This window comes from Mastigoproctus giganteus, chromosome 2, assembly GCF_048544385.1.
Source record: "Mastigoproctus giganteus isolate SK-2022 chromosome 2, ASM4854438v1, whole genome shotgun sequence".
Classification (NCBI taxonomy): domain Eukaryota; kingdom Metazoa; phylum Arthropoda; class Arachnida; order Uropygi; family Thelyphonidae; genus Mastigoproctus; species Mastigoproctus giganteus.
Genome location: NC_143576.1, coordinates 262862842 through 262880916, shown reverse-complemented (window position 1 = coordinate 262880916; position 18075 = coordinate 262862842). Strand labels below are relative to the sequence as shown.

At 37.1% G+C, this 18075-nt stretch overlaps 1 protein-coding gene across 2 annotated transcripts in view; it reads left to right on the top strand.

Annotated features, from left to right (window-relative positions):
* The window catches only part of LOC150090444 (bestrophin-2a-like), a 184967-nt gene extending 173612 nt beyond the window's left edge, over positions 1-11355 (top strand). For both annotated transcript variants that reach the window (XM_090389888.1, XM_090389886.1), the window contains exon 10: positions 11058-11355. In XM_090389888.1, coding sequence (XP_090246014.1) covers positions 11058-11104 — 47 coding nt within the window. In that variant the 3' untranslated portion in view covers positions 11105-11355. The remainder of the gene's footprint in view (positions 1-11057) is intronic.
* Positions 11356-18075: the final 6720 nt, after the last annotated feature.

Here is an 18075-nt window from a genome sequence, read left to right as displayed (position 1 = left end):
TATTCATTTTCTTTCTCCATTAGCTGTGACATTACGTGGAGGTGATCCATAGTTGAGAATCCTGTCCTAAAGCCAGCTTGCTCTTTCAGTTGATTCTCATCAAGTATTCTTTCTAATCTGTTAGTAATGACCCTTGTGAACAACTTTTAGATGTTGGAAAACAAACTAATTGGTCTATAATTTCCAATTTCTGATCTATCTCCTTTCTTATGCAGCAGAGCTATGATTGCATTATTTCACTCCTTAGGCGTCACACCTTTTCTAATGCATTTTGTGAACAATCTTGCCAGTTTTTGTGTCATGTCTCTTCCTCCCAATTTTAACAACTCTATAGTAACTTCATCATCCCCCGGGGCTTTCTTGTTCTTCATTTTCTTCAACACATGTTCTACCTCATCAGGAAGGATATCAGGTATGTTGTATGTGTTACTAATTTGCGATCCATCTTCCCCACTGCTAGCATCATTCCCTCACTCCTTGTATAACTCTTTATAGTAGTCTTCTGCTATTTGAGTTATGCCTTCTCTGCTATTTATAAGTACACCATTACTATATTTCAGTTTCAGTATCATTTGTCTTTCTGTATTACTTCTCATGGCTGCTGTGGATTTCTTTTTACCAATAGGTTTCTTGGGCTTCATCACTTTCAGAAAGTTGTAATATTCCTCATCGATATCTTGGTCCTGAGCAGTCTGCAGAAGCTCAAACTTGTTCTTAAGTTCCAGTACATACTGCTTTTTCTCCTCTTCTGTTATCTCAAAGACTATATTATTTACTCGAGTCAGATTTTTCCTTTCTTTTCTTACATCTATATCAAGTGTACTTATACCATTCTGTGATCACTTACAATGTTTACCTTGTTCAGGACAGTAACATCATTCACGATATATCTTCTGTTAGTGAGGATGAAGTCTATTTCATTAGTTGTTAATCCATTTGGGTTCTTCCATGTCCACTTTCTCTTCACCCTTTTTTGAAAAAAAGTGTTCATTACTGACATTCCTCGAGATTTTGCAAATTCCACAAGTATTTCACCTCTTTCATTTCTTTCACCAATTCCAAAATTTCCTATAGTTACCTTTTCTGTTTTGTGTCTTTCCAACCTTAGCATTGAAGTCCCCCATAATAATAGTGTAGTGAGTTTTCTGTTCATCTAGAAGACTCTCAATTTTGGTGTACATTTCTTCAACCTCTTCATCATCATGGCTTGATGTTGGTGCATAAATCATTATAACCTTTAGCTTATACCTTTTAGAAATCCTGAGTAGTAGTAGTCTTGACATCCTTGGTGATGTACTTTAGAATTCCAAAATGTTTTTTATATCTTTATGGACCAGAAAGCCAACTCCACCTTCACTTCTTTCACTGTTTCCATTGGTGTACAGCAGATTTCCACTTGATAAACTTGTAAGTGATTCATTTCTTCTTCTTGTTTCCGCCAAACTGATGATATTCCAATTCTCATTTTCTTATTCCTTTTCCAGCTGTAATATCCTGTCTTCACCGATGAGTGATCTTATGTTGTAACAGGCCAAGTTCAGTTTCCGTGCATGGCATCCTGGTCATACCTAGAGATTCTTAGCATCCTCTGCTTCCACTCTGATCCTCTAGCTGCCATAGGAGGGGGATTGAAAGCCGCTGGGGACTGAGGGCCATTTGTTTCATCTTACTGTCATGTGCTGGAGGGTTTGGTCTTTTCCCCTTCACGCTGACCAGGCGTCTTGAAGAGAACCACTCTACACGTTCGTTGCCACCTAAGTGGCGTAACAGGGCTTACCATCGAGAAGGTGTGCATGAGTGGATTTTAGAGAGGCAGGCGAACCGGACTTCTCCTAAATCTTCTGAAATAGAAAGATATTGAAATAGAAAGATACTGATAACACACAAAATGCCTGTTCCGCTCTAAGCCGCTTTGTGAAAGTGGACAGTTTTAATAAATTCAAGGAAAAAGTAGGCAAATTCTTGAAGGGGATGGTCATGTAGTTTGGGGTTTTTTTTTTTGGCTGATTCTTTATAAACTTGCTTTCTTGCATTATATGCCACCACTACTAGTACTATGTGTACTCTCATAGAGTCATTTTATTTCTTTATTTTATATCAGGAATGAATATGGAAAACTAGAAATCTAGAATTTTACAAAATGGAATAATGTAAAATTCCGGATTTGTATTATCCTGAACAGGCAATTTTTCCAGTTCATTATAACAGAACAGAAAACAGTTAATCCATATGTATGCTATTGCTGATGTGTATAACGAACTAGAACTGTGCTCTGGTGTCTGTTCTAAGTCCTGTCATAATACAGTTGTGCACATTATTTTTTTTTATATTAAAAAATCCATTTTGTTAAAGAAAATACTTGTTGCACAAAATTTATAACTAATGTAGTACTGTATTTCATTAGGAATGCATAATCATAACTATTTTATTTCAAACATTTTGTTACCTTAATAATATATACTTTCTATTGTACAGGTATGCTTCACTTAATGACAGGGTTAGGTTCCTTGGAAGCAAGTCGTTAGGCAAAAGGAGGTTTTCTATTTAATTTCACATTATGATGATAGATGTGTTTCTTGAAAAAAAATTACATGAATTTTAAATATAACAGTTGTTATAGTGGCCTCCATAGCCGAGTGGTCAGGAGCGGGAGTGCAGTAGCACACGCTCTTTGAGTAAACTGGGGTTCAAGCCCCTGACTTCTAAATATGGTTGATCTGCCAACCCACACTGGACCAGTGTGGCAGATTATGGTCTATTTCCCTCATCACGAATTGTTGAGGAAGCTTCCATCCTGCAGTGGGTTGATAATGGCTGCAGTTTACCTTTTTTTATTTTTTTTATTTACAGTTATAGTGAAAGAAGTAGACATATCTATTGTGCATAACTATTAATAATAATCTAGCCACATAATGGCAAAGAGCAAAACTTTGTGGCACAGTGGTTTTTTTAATATCGAGCTGTCTCCATTAAGTCTGTAATCATGGAAGAAAGGAAAATTGTAGAATAAAAAAAAAATTATAATTTTTTTGTTTTTTATTGATTTTGGTCAAAGACAATGAAGATTCCTCTGCCTTTGTTGTAGATGTTGAGTGGTTAAGTTCATTTAAACTTGTTCTTCTTTGTACAATATCATAGCATTTGTATGTTTATTTTTATGCTCCTGTTTACTTTGCTACTTCTTTGCATACCTTCACTTTTCTCTATAAAGATAGCCACTGCAGCTTCTGTGCAATGGGTAAAAGCTTCTGATAATGTCCTTGGTTGCTATTAATTCTTTTAACAGCTGCAACATTGGCACTTATTAAACTTTTTCTTGCAGTTTTTCAGTTTTGAAATTCAAGCAGTCCATAATTAAGTTCAGGGCAAAGCCTCAAGCTATGAAAGCTAAAAAACTCATAGTAAATGTTGGACATAGCCTCTTTCTGTACACAGCTCTTAGCAAATTGGGTTATTATTATTATTATTAGCCATATGGTGCAAGGAAGCCAGAGGCTTATGCTGCACCAGGCAAAAAAAAAAAAAAAAAAAATTCTGAATTACCCAAAGAGAGAGAGAGAAAAGTAGAAGGGAATCACCAAGAAAGAGAAGAATGATGATATCCAGCTCAGGACCCTGGGTGTGCCAAGCCCATACTCACCAGATGTGAGCCCCTGGATTTGCTGCTTGAGGCATTGATCTCTTTTTGTGCATGTACTTTGTCACAACTTGCTTTGGTGTTGCACTATTCTAAATAAAACACACTGCTCTAATAGAGAAGAATATTGCTTTTTATTTAAAGTGTATGCCACTACCCGCATGAGTTTCAGTCCTTTTGTGGATTTCATTGGTGGGCAGGTAGGCATTATGAAGACCTGAGAATCCCAGTGACAAGATGTATATCCGCAATATGTGAGATGCAAGATGGCGCAGTAAGCAGTGGGTAAAATGAGTAGTAAGTAGGTGAAGTGGGTAGTAGCATGCATTTAAATAAAAAGCAATATACTTCTCTACTGGAGCAGGGTTTTTTTATTTATAGTGCAATACTAAGGTGAAGTGCCTCCACAAAATGAGACCAATTCACTAAGCAGTAAATCCAGTTTTCTCATAGTTATTTAGAGAAAGAAGCTATGCCTGACATGTACAATGACATTCAAGGATTTCTGTAGTCAAATATTCACCATGTGATATGAGTAAATCAACCACATGATCCTCACACCATTATCCTGGCTAGCCTCTTTTGCAATAATTTCCACTATGTTTCTTCGTATAGCATGCACTGGCATTCTCAAAGGTAATTTTGAATACAACTAGGCCATAGTCTTTCCATGGTCCATTCACATCTGTCTTAACTTCTTTCCATGATGTTTTTTCTATTCAGGAGTGTTTTGAGCTCATTTTGGAGGGAGTATTAAAGTGAAATCAGTAAGTGAATGAGGTAAGCACAGAACAGGTAAAAATATATGTTACATATATATGCTGTATGTATGCTATATAATATATATATGCTTTATATTCTTCAATCATATACTGTTTACTTTTCTACAACTAAAATTCTTCCACACTCTGAGCTATTAGTGTAATACAAGGGCAGGAGTGTCTATTTCTATCCTAATTACCTTCCAAATTTCGCCTCCCATTAGCTAAAAAGCTAGACAATGACTTTTAACTATAATACACAACATTTACGTAAAAAAAAAATATATATATATATATATATATTTTTTTTTTTGCAAATTATTTTCAGAATTTTGTTTTTTTGCACTGCATTGTGGGTTGCAAAAATGTTCAAAATGCATTTTTTAGATGGGATATATATCTATATGAAATAAATCCAATAAAGACTCCACCTGATATACCTAATTACCATAAATATCTTCCCAAAGGGTAAAATGCGTAATTAATGGAAATATGAGAAATCATGCAAATGATAATCATGACAATCAAACATACATTTTGATTGCATTTACATGTACAAACTGAAATGACAAGTTCACGTAATAGTATTATGTACTGTAAATCAGCAAAATAAGTCCTCAATATTTTGTTGTTCCTTCTACAGCTGCAGTTAGAGCCTTGCAACGATCTGGCATAGAGTTAATCAACTTCTGGATATATGGTTGCCCAATTTCATGGTACCACACCCTTACAATGCTCTCCTGCAGCTGAATCTTACTTATTGGCTTTTTCTGAGCAATTTTAGACAACATTATTGAAAATAATGTTGTCTAAAAATTTCAATAGGGTTCACAATTTTCAATAGGGTTCAAATTTGGACTGTTGCCGGGCCAGTCCAATGCTGTAATGCCAGCATTTCTGAGCTATGACTGCACCTTAAGGGAGGAAAAACGAGGGAAAACATTGGTGTAAGTATGTTTTTAAGCCTTTTTTTAATTAGCATTAGTAGAGGCACATGATGCAAGAAAGCTTATACAGCATCAGCAAAAAAAAAAAAACCTTCCCATTTCACTGAACCATTAATTCCAGATGTTTGTCTAGTTCTGCCTTGAATTTATTTAAGCTATCAACACCCACAACAGATGGTAGTTTGTTTCAGCAATCAACTACCCGCTGGCTAAAGGCAAACTTCTGCACATCTTTTCTACTATTGTCGTTCCTCAGTTTTAATCTATGCCCCCTCAGGTTTGTAATCTGAGCAAGAGGAAGAATCCCATAAGCACTGAGGCTGCTCAATCCATTCAAGGCCTTATACACCTCAATCAGATTGCCTCGCAGGTGCCTAGTCTCCAGAAGCTGCAATTTGCAGTACTTAAGCCTTTCTTCATATGAGCACCTCTTTGTTCCCTTCACCAGTCTTGTTGCCCTTCTCTGTACCTGTTCTAGCAACTTGAGATGCTTCCTAAAATGAGGCTTCCAGACCTGTACGCAGTAGTCAAGGCGTGGCCTGACCATTGCCTTATACAAGGGAATAATCACCTCCTTATCTCTGCTCGCAAAATTCCTGTATATCATTGACAAGACCCCATGATCTACTCTGGCAGCCTGTCTGCACTGCTCAGAAAACTTCATATCGACTGCACAATTACCCCAGGTCTCTTTCATTCTCCACTACCCTGAGTGTACCACCACATAGTTGGTATATTTCTCTGGGGTTACTGCTACCCATATGCAGTACTTTTGCATTTGTCAATGTTAAACTTCAGTTGCCACTTCTCAGCCCATCTACCTAACTTTTCCAGATCCTGTTGCAGCAGCATACTGTCATTACTGTTACTAACAACCCTGTCAAACTTTGACATTAAGCTTGATATACCTTCATCAATATCATTGATAAATATAGAAAACAACAGTGGGCCCAACAGTGAACCCTGAGGAACACCACTAATAACATTAGTCCATGTACGTAGAGCAGTACCCATTGATTACAGCTCTCTGTCCTCTCCCACTCAACCATCCTTTTATTCATTGTAGCAACTTTCCCTTAATGCCATACTTCTCCAATTTGTACAGTATTTTTCCATGTGCAACAGGATCAAAAGCTTTCCTGAAATCCAAGTGTACGATATCAAAATTAATTTTTACATCCAGTTCCTTTGTGACCACATCATAGTATCCAATCAAATTGGTCAGACAAGACTTCCCCTTGACAAACCCATGCTGTGTCTGAATTATTACTGCTGTCTTCTCTAGCTGATCCTGCAGTGCTTCTTTAACTAGTGACTCCATTATTTTGCCTGGAAAAGAAGTCAAACTAACAGGTCTATATTTACTTGTCTACCTTTGAACCCCCTTTGTGAATTGGTGCCACAACTTTAATATACCTCCAGTCTGTGGGCACCTTCCTGGAGTCCAAGGATGCTCTAATAATTATGGCTCCGGGTTTGCTTACTTCCTTTGCCTCCTCCTTTAATATAATTGGATAGATCCCATCTACCCCAGGTGCCTTTCTTATGTTTAACTTCAACAATTTCTCCTCAACTTTGCTCTCAGTTATTACAAAATCATTTAACTCCCTGCCAGAGTTTGATAAACATCTGGCCTTCTCCTCCTTGAATAACTCCTCATGTGTAAATGTAGATGCAAGATACTAATTTAGTTCGGCAGCTATCTGAGAATGCTCATCTATAGTCAAACCATTGATATCAAGTGGACCAATCTGATTCATCCCCGTCCTTTTAGAGCTTATATAAGTAAAGAAGATGTTGCTGTTTCTCTTTGCATCCTTTACCAAAGATTTTTCATAATCTGCCTTCGCTTGCCTAACCTCCTTTTTGAATTGATTACAGACTAGCTTATATCTACCATAGGCTACTGTCGCCTGACAATTTATGTGCATCCCATGCATTTTTATTCTCTGCCACAAGTCTCGTTAGTTCATCTGACATCCATTTAGGCCTAAATCGTGAACAATATTTCTTAGTTGGCACAAAAAGCCTAGTGGCTTCCAAAATTACTTCCTTGAATGCTTCCCATTTAGAATTTGCTGTTGGTAACATATCAGTTTGTACCACTGTATAGAACCTAAAAAATCTCTGAGACCACTATAGTCGCCTTTATGAAAGCAAAAACCCTTCCCTTTATCCCTGATGGTAGTTACATCTTTAAGGTGCTCTTACGAAGAAAGGCTTAAGTTTTGCAAATTACGGTGTCTAGAGACTAGGCACCAGCGAGGTGATCTGATAGAGGTGTATAAAGCCTTGAATGGTTTGAGCATGCTCAATGCTGATGGGATTCTTCCTCTAGCTCAGAATAATCACCTGAGAGGGCATAAATTCAAATTGAGGAAAGACAGATGTAGGATAGACGTGCGGAAATTTGCCTTTAGCCAGCGGGTGGTTGGTTGGTGGAACAGACTTCCATCCCTTGTAGTGGAGGTTGATAGCCTAAATAAGTTTAAGGCTCAGCTGGACAGGTATTTTGAACGAACAGAGGGGTGAAGTGGAAGTGGGTTTTTTTTTTTTTTTTTTTGGCTGATGCTGCATAAGCTTGCTTTCTTGCATCAAATGCCTCTACTAATGCTAATGCTAAGTAAATCCCACATCAGTACACTGTGATCACTGCCACGTAATGGTTCCTTTATCTGTAAATTGTTAATGCACGAATAATCACTGCTGATAATCAGATCAAGAGTGTTACTCCCTCTTTTTGCCTCTCTAACGTGCTGCTGTAGAAAACAATCATCCAATAAATCCATAAAAGCCTTGCTAGTGTGCAAGCGACCAATCCACAAGTTCCAGTCTATATCTGGGAAGTTAAAATCCTCCATTATAGGACACTCTGATTTACTGGCCCACTCTATTTTTCTGTATAATTGTTCATTGTATTCATCAGAGTCATTAGGCCTATAACAAACTCCTACCTTCATTTTTGCTTTCCCAGTGCTTATGTCACACCAAACTGACTCAAAATTGCGCTGTCTATCTATGTCAACTGGATACACTTCCTTAGATTTTTTTTCTTAACTAACAGCATAACCACTCATCCCATGCTATCCTTTCTGTACACATTGTACTCCCCAAATTCTAATTCTGCATCCCTTATATCTGAGTGGCACCACGTCTGTGATATCCAAACAACATCCACCTAGGATGTCTGAACCAGCACTTCAAATTCATCAGGTTTATTTACTATACTCCTAGCACTGGTGTACATGCAAGTACACAGGCACCTGTTCTTACTGTTAGTTACTCTAACACAGCCCATGTATTTACTTGTTTCATGACCCCCAGTAGTTCCTGAAATCCCCAGCAACTGGCTTTCTGCTCATTCCAATAGAAGCAGTGCAAGAATCATTTCCACCTCTGCCTGCAGCTACTTTTAATCTATTATTCTGTGAACCCCCCCAAGCTAGTAGTTTTCTGACCCACCTAACATTGCCTCAATAGCAACAGCAAATATTCTTGCACCCCTTTTATTTAAGTGTATTCCATCCCTGTAGAAGCAACCTCTCCTGTTAACAAGCACAGACTATGCTGAGAAGAATTCTAGACCATGAGCCCTGCACAATCTCTCCAGGCTGAATTGATTGACAAGACTCTCATCATATAACTCTTGTCGTGTCTGGGTAGGATTGCAGACTTTCAAATTTAACCCTAACTCGCGACTTTTTTTCAGCACTGACCTGTACTTGCCTAGTAAATCTGCAGACTTGTGAGACAAGAAGACAAACTCATCATTAAATCTAAATAGCATAAAATTTACCAATTTTGCTGTGTGGCAAGGTGCTGAGTCCTGTGGAAAAATGCAGTTGTGGATGTCTATGTGGTGTTCCATAATAATGGGGTTCAGGCACTTCTCCAAGATAGCAGTTAGATTTCTGCATTCACTGTTCCATTAATAAACTTAATTCGCCCCACCCCTTTGCTTGTTATGCATCCCCAGACCATCTGACTGGCAGGGAACTTTACAATCGGTGTTATGTAGTCAGGATGCCATGCCTCCGATTTTCGTCTTCTGACGTATCGTTTGCCATCGGAGCCATGCAGGTTGAATTTCGATTCGTCAGAAAAGATGGTGTCCCAATTGCTCTTTTGTCCATGAAACATGAGTTTTGGCCCAAGCAAGTCACTTCTTCCTCATTTGTTGGGTCAACAAAATGCTTCTTCTTGGGCTGATAGGCATGCAGATCACATTTCGAAAGCCATCTTTGGATAGTTTGTACACTTATTTCGACACCTAGAGCCATCTCAAAGTCCAATTTTAGATCAGGAGCACTAGCATGGCAATTTACGAAGGCATAGCCTTTTCAAATATTGATCTTGGGCAGGCGTAGTCACTCTTACAGCCTGATCCAGATCTTCTTTTCACATCACCGGTTTTATGCTTTAATTTCACCCGGGATACTGTTAACTGATGGCAGCCTATTTTATCAGCGATAGCATGCGTAGAAAGCCCTTTCTGGGACAGAGCAACAGCTACACTTTTTTTCTTGGTGTCAACTGGTTACACCTCAGCAAAACAGGATACTAATGAGCATATATACCTTTCCGCTGTATTTATAGAAATGGCTGATGCAATACCTTGCAATTACTGTCTGATGGAATAGAAGCATTATCTGACAGAATACCTTTGCTTTGTGACAAACAAAATGACTGTAATCAAACAATATGTTATACTTTTCACTATAAATTTTATTTTTTTTAAGGTGATGCAGTTTTTTTTTTGTCTGCCACTGAACATATTATATATATAACTGCAAGTAAATAGAGAATGGAAAAGGGTTGGAGCAAAAAAAAATATATATATATGTATATAGAAAAAAATTAGAGAGAATCATAGAATTAGCGAAATAGAAAAAGAGTATCAGATCAGATTAATGCCATCAAAATATTGATTAAACATTACATCAGTCTGTAAAACTGATATCACAGTATTTTTGGAACTGAATACTAGTGGAATCATATGACTAATGAAATTTATTAAGAATATGGACTATATGTTTTGGTAGTAAAAATATACCCATAGAGCCATAATAAGACCAAGTATTTAGGTAACCTAAGTTGGACTTCATTGTTATACTCTATAATTAAACACATAAATTATATTAAAATAATAATAAAAATCAAATGATGATGAAGCTTATTTTTATTATTATTTTATTTTATTGTATTTTAATATAATTTATGTGTTTAATTATAGGGTATAACAATGAAGTCCAACTTAGGTTACCTAAACAGGGACTCACATCTGGTGAGTACGGGCTTGGCACACCCAGGTTCCTGAGCTGGATATCATCATTCTTCTCTTTCTTGGTGATTCCCTTCTACTTCTGACTCTCTTTCTCTCAGGGTAACTCAGAAATGTTTTTTGGCTGGTACAGCATAAGCCTCCTTGTGCCATATGGCTAATAATAATTATAATAAATACTTGGCTCTATAGGTATATTTTTACTACCAATACCTATATTCCATATTCTTAATAAATTTCATTATTCATATGATTCCCTTGGTATTCAGTTCAAAAAAATACTGTAATATATATATTATTTATATAATATATATTATTATTTTTAAAGTGTTGTCAAAACATAGTGGGGGATGTCAGTTCACAAAATACTTGTACTATTATTACATTAATTCTATGTTAGTGCAAACCTAATAAAATCTTGTTATTTTCAGATACTCCAAAAATTGGGCTTTACCTGAAGAAAATCTGGGGCTGGTGAAATGTCTGAGCAGAATTCTACGATGAATGATCATCCTTTGAGCTATAAATCCAGGCATAAGGAATCTGTCATAAGTACAGGCATCACTCCATCAGGTCTAATGAGTGGTAGCCCAAGAAAGCCTCTCATTAAAAAGATAGTTAAACGCATCAATCCAGCTGGAAAGCCAATCCGAACGATCAACCTACTGCGGAGAGGTGGCCATCATCATCCTCATAATCAGAGATGGAGAATATTTCAGACTGATCCCAAGAAAGACTATGGACAAGAATTTTGTCACTTTTCCAGCCAATTAGCCCAGATGCTGATGGAACAGCTAGAGTAGATGATGCTCAAGTTCTAATTCATTCTGAAGTTCCAGTTCAATCACAAATCCAGCCTCTAACTATGATTTCTGAAGATACAGAGGGAGTTCTGCCAGTTAGTGGGGAACCAGAAGATACAAGTTTTACAACAGTGCCATATATTGATGAACAGCAACCAGGTGATACGCTAATTTTCATGGAATGTCCAGAACCAGAGGGGTATGTTGAGGTTGCAGATTTAGGACCAGAAATTTATGACTACCAATCACCATCATTACCTGCATTTTCTGGTGAAGCTGAACTGGATCAACCTGTGGATTTCTATGATTATGACCATGATACATACCAGCCAGGAATTCCGAGATCAGCCAGCCAGGCAATACTTGTGGATCCATATGTAGATGAGGATGTAGATTTAACAAGGTCAGGAGAGTATATGTTAAGTTCTTCTTCCTTTCCACAGTTAACATTTACTAGAGCCTCCCCAAGCATGAGTTCATTATGCAGGAATCATTCACTGGATGAAGAACGAGGGCTTGAAGTAGAAGTAGATCCTGAAAAGGATGACACTGACACCAAGACAAAGGAAAGTAAAAGAGTGTGAACATCTCTCCCAATCCTGAAAAGTCTCCAATTAGGTAAAGGGATGGAATCAGTTGATGCGGCACAAATTTGTGAAGCAAACTGAAGTTGGCAATTGATGTTTGGATAAAGAATGCGACTCAGAATCTTCTATCAGAACCAGAAGAGACAAAGCTAGTATGCCTGTTTGGATATACTGGCCATCAGTATAAACTAAGCTGTACTGAATACTTTGCAAAAATCCTATGGATTTAGATACTCCGACTGTCTGTTATTCATGCAGAAGTACAGAAATTATGTACATCACGATGTACAGTGTGTTAGTTGTCTCACGGCACTGGGGATTCCCCCATCTCCACTCACATCATGATTTACAAAAAGAAATACAAAATCCCCATAACCTCAATGGTTCTTTACCATTCACAAAAATGAGTGGTCTCCTTTTAAAAGAAGGTTAAACACACAAGCCATAAGCTATACAGATTGCTGTTATACTGAATGAAGTTCCTCTTGCTTAATCATTTTAATGCTTCTTTTTACAGTAAAATTGGTATATTAAAACATTTTTAAGTGAAGACAATACAGATCCTTGTAATCAATACAATTACATATGATTATGTAACTTAAGAAATACTTGGAAATAAAACTGCTGCTACTGTTTTAAAGTAATTTCAATCTCATTAAAACAATCCTAAAATTGTGTTTTTTCTCTTTTATGTTAATAATACAGGACCAAAAACTTCACATTTCAAAACTCATATCTGCATAAGATTTCATGTTTTAAGCCAGTGATATTTGACTTTTTGTTGGTTGAAATACTCTATGGTAATGCCAGCAACTACAATTTATGTGGTTAATCCAATATCAAATTTTTAAATTTTTAAAGAGACGCGTTTTTTTTTTTTTTTTTTTTTGTTAGTTGTTGGCACATCGGCTTCTGTGGCCATATTGCACCTCCCAAGGTTTTTGCATTTTCTACTCTGATCTAAGCCCGAGGCGGGATACGAATCTGTGACCTTTGGGTTGCCAGGCAGGCACTTTACCCACCCGGCTAGCCTGGTCGGCAAAGAGACATGTAAATGAAATTATACCGAATAATGACTGAAATTTTCAATTTTACAAAATTTTAAAACTGAAAGAGAATTAAGCCATTCAAAGTGTGCAAATGAAAATAAACTCAGTAAGCATTAAAATGTGAGAAGAAAATGGAAGTGAAAACCAAATAAAAAATTCATAATGGTAATAAATAAAATTTGTAATACGAGAAAATACTGAAAAGTTAAATTGAAGGAAGGAATATTAAAATAAAGATGAATAATGATAAAGGATGACATAAGTGTCACATATAAACCACACACACAACTTTGGTGCTTAACTACTTTGCTGTCAGAGAAGAATTCTCAATTCACCATTATCTGGAAATCAAAATAGTACAAACTTTGCCATAAAACATCTCCATATCCAAAAAACTTCAAAGTCTAAGCATCAGCCTGCAGAGTGATTACTATTTTTTAGGACTCTATGCAAGGCTGGCCTGAGCTACGGGCGAGCTGGGCAGCCGTCCCGGAGCGCTGACGCTTTGGGGGTACATGACATTGGGGGTGTCGAAGGTTTGAGAGGGCGCATATGCTTTGTGGAAGGGGAGAAAGCGAAAGATTTGGGGAAAGAGTGGAGGCCCTTTCTCTGCCACTTTCTCTACAGTGCAGTAAACAGTCGAAAATGCATCAGCCCACGTGGAATGCGTCTGATGCAAAGGCCCTCCACCCGAAAGGAAATTTCTACAAATGTAAAAAAGGAAAAATATTTTCAAAATCATGTTTTTAATGTGATAAGTCACGCAATCATGTCACTATCAGAATGATTCATGCAAATAAAAGACTATGATACTTAGGGATTTTTGTACATTTAAAAAAATGTACAAAAAATGTACCATGATGATCTATTGAAAAGGTGAAGATTTATGTCATGAAATTGTTTTTGCCTGATAAGGTACCTGAAAAAGACTTAAGTATTTTGAAATTTATAAATAACAATAAATTACAAGATACATTGCCAAATTTATGGGTAGCATTGAGAGTTATGCTGACAACTGAACTAACTGTAGCAAGTGAGGAAGGAGTTTTAGCAAATCAAAGCTAGTTAAAACATATTTGCGATCATTTATGTTGCAGGCAAGATTAAATTCATTAGCAATACTATCAATTGAAAATGATGTGGCTGCAAATTTGGATTTTACCGATGTCATTAATAAATTTTCTGATATAAAATCAAAGAAAGGAATTTCGTTTGGCACGATAAAAATATGACGTTTGATGTTAATGACAAAATATTCTTAAATTTTAGTTTTGCATTTTTAAATAGCTTTGATGTAAATTATAATGTAATGTAAAATCAATATTTATTCTGTAAGCATTTACTATTAAGTATTGTTAAGTGTCAGTCTGTCTCCAAATTCTTCTACTTCCAGATGGGATACTGATTTGAAATTTGGTATAAATATAAGTGATTGGCTACAATCCTATGTTGCATCCCATTTCTTTCACGCGAGTGGCTGAAATTTAATTATAGAAACTATTATTATATAAATTAAAGGCAAGCGTAACTGCAACCCACTGCTAGTATTTTGATAAATAAATGTCCTTAAAAAATATTGACTCTTTTGTAAAATTTTTATTGTTAATACTTTTAATATGACAATTAAAACATTATAAATATTCTGGTTGTCTTTTTTTTGTGTTTACATTTGTCTTTTTAACTTTTCTTTAGCAAAAATAAAGGATGATCCTCTTAAATTTTTTCTTTTTGGAAGGGTTCGCATGAATACCTCACCACCCGGGTTGCCAATATATCTCGGGCTGGCCCAGACTCTATGGGTAAAATTCACATAGAAGTTTTGGAAAAAGAGACCACAGTAAATTTAGACTGGTACTTTAAAACGATGGACAGGTTAGGTAAAAAAAAAGAGAGAGAGAGAAAGGCCTGGAAATACAACACTGTTGCTTTAACACATCATGTGACCTCACTGCAACTGTACAACATTGGTAAGAATTTTTAAAGGTTCATAACCAAACTTCTCATTGCAGCCATCTACCTTCTGCCCTGGTTGATATACTTTTTATGGAGAGGCTATCACTAGCACTTTGTGAGTTTGAAATATTTTTTCACCAGTCAGATGAAGTTTACTGGTTTGGAGACTTCAATATTCAACTTTCTCCTTTAGGTATTGGGGAGTCACCACTACAACTAGGCTGCTATATGACATCATGACTGAAATGGGGTCTCAAGCAGTATAACAATACTTGTACTAGAGGCAAGGTGTTACTGGATCTCATTTTTGCATCCAAGCAGATTCTAATTTTAGAAGCAGTTTCATTTCTGCCATCTGATCACAAGGCTTTGAGCTGTCAAATAAACATACAACACAAAAATAAATGCACTACTCTTGTCCCAGCCAAGCTAAACTTTAGGAAAGCAGACTGGCAATTATTAGGACATGAACTTTAGCAGTAGAGGCATTGATGCAAGCAAGCAAGCTTATACAGCATCAGCAAAAAAAAAAAAAAAAAAAACCCTTCCCAATTCACCCATCCATTCCAAATGTTTGTCTAGTTCTGCCTTGCATTTAAGCTGTGAAGTTCCACAATGACTGATGGAAGTTTGTTCCAGCAATCAACCCACTGGCTAAAGGCAAATTTCTGCACATCTATTCTACAATTGTCTTTCCTCAATTTGAATTTATGTCCCCGCAGATGATTAATCTGGGCAAGAGGAAGAATCCTATCAGCATTGAGCTTGCTCAAACCATTCAAGGACTTATGCATCTCAATCAGATCCCCTCGCAGGTGCCCAGTCTCCAGACACTGCAATTTGCAAAGCTTAAGTCTTTCTTCATAAGAGCAACCTTTTGTTCCATTTACCAACCTTGTTGCCCTTCTCTGTACTCGTTCCAGCAGCTCTACTTGATAACATTGATTGATTCTCATTCCCACAGATAAATGATATTGATGCAGTCACCAATTATCTTATTAACACAATCTCCTCTATCATTCAGGACTTCATACCTCCCAGTAAAACCTACAGGAACAGATTCTCTCATTGGTTCATGGCAGACACAACTGCAAAAATCCAAGCCAAAGAACAGTAAAGACTTCAGGGTGACACATGAAGAAGCATATATGTTCCTATATATGTACACATCAGAAACCTTAAAAGCAGTACACTCATTATATTCAATCAGTTCAACGTAGTTTCACTGTTAATGGCAACCTGAAGCCATTTTTGAACATGCTTAAGCACTCCAATAACTGCTCAACTGTAACCAAGATTACAGATACCGATGACAAGCCTATAGATAATAGATACCTGTGACAAAACTAAAGCAGATCTTTTGCAACTTTTTTTCTCCTTGTATTCTGACAGCCACGGCTGCTTCAGTTTACCGTCATCTCTGCTGACGAGGCTACTAGCGACGGTCGTTTTCAAAGCCGCTAAGTGGATTTTTGTTAATTATTGATTTGAAATTATTGTTTTTCTAAAACTTTTGATTTAAATTTAGTAGTATAACATTATTTTGTGATTTTCTGATTAATTTGGTGTATTTATTCTTTACTGGGCCTTGTAATTGCATAAAAGTATCGGTAAAGGTTTCCACGTGTTTCAACTCCGCTAACCGTTCGTAATTTTCCCGCCTTTGTGATACGATATACCGTACTAGATAGCGTTAGTTGAACTTCGTTAGCAGTTAAATTGTACGTTTCAATAAATACATATAACGACTTAGATTACAAACGTAATATAATTAATTTTATTTAACATAATTAATTATACATATAACCACTTAGGTTACGTAACATAAATAATTAGTAAAAACAAATAATTAATACATAACTTGATACGAAAGTTATATAAAGGGATTTCGCAGATAACACTCGTTACTGAAACGTAAATATTTCGTAGATATAACACTCGTTACTGAAACGTAAATATTCCGTAGATAACACTCGTTACTGAAACATAAATATAGCGTTATAACTGTGTTTGGATACAAGTTTAGGATTTAATTTTGTACAGAAATTGAAATTTTATTGAAAGTAAATCTAAATCATGACTCAAACCAGAGCAGCAAAGCAAAGGGCTCAAGCTAATGGGAATGCTGTGGCCCAGGGAGAACTGAGGGGGGCAGTTGTCCTCTGAATCACAGCCTTGTAAGATGCACTATTTGCTTGATGTTTGCGGAGCAGTCAAGTATGGGACATGATACTGCCATGGGGGATGTCTTTGTGTGTGTGCGATGCAAGGAGTGTAAGGAGATAAGGCGACAACTCAGCGTTGTTATGGGCCTATATGAGAGCTTGAAGGATAGGGTGGATGCCCTCGAAGGATTACAAGTGAGGGGCCCATCAAGCTCTCAGCTGCCCACACCAATGCCAGAGCTTGCACTTGGTCATCGCGGAACACAGCGGCAACCCCCAAGGCAGAATGCGCTGGTCCCAAAGGAACTAGTAGTTGTTGGTGACTCTATTGTCAGGGAAACGGGAAACATGCTTTGTAAAAGGATAGGTGGAATAGGACCAGGGTATGTCTGCCAGGGGCAAAAGTTGATGACGTTGTAGAGCGGATATCATCTTTTAAGGGCACAAAAGGTGATATAGTTGTACACGTTGGCACTAATGACATTAAGAGTAGGAGACCGGCGGAATTACTTGACAAGTACAGGTCACTGATGAAAAAAAGCAGTGAATTAGGGTTGAAATTGAAAGTGTCTGCAATTCTGCCCAGACACGATAGGAGGGAGTATATGATGAGAGCCCTGTCAATCAATTCGGCCCTGGAAAGATTGTGCAGGGCTCAAGGGGTAGAATTTTTTTCAGCCTGGTCTGTACTTGTTAACAGGAGAGACTGCTTCTACAGGGATGGGATACACTTAAATAGAAAGGGTGCAAGAATGTTTGCTGATGCTATCGAGGCAATGTTAGGTGGGTCGGAAAACTGCTAGATTGGGGGGATACAAGGACTAATAGATTAACAGTAGCCACTGGCAGAGGTGAAAGTGATTCTTGCACTGCTTCTATTGGAATGAGCCGC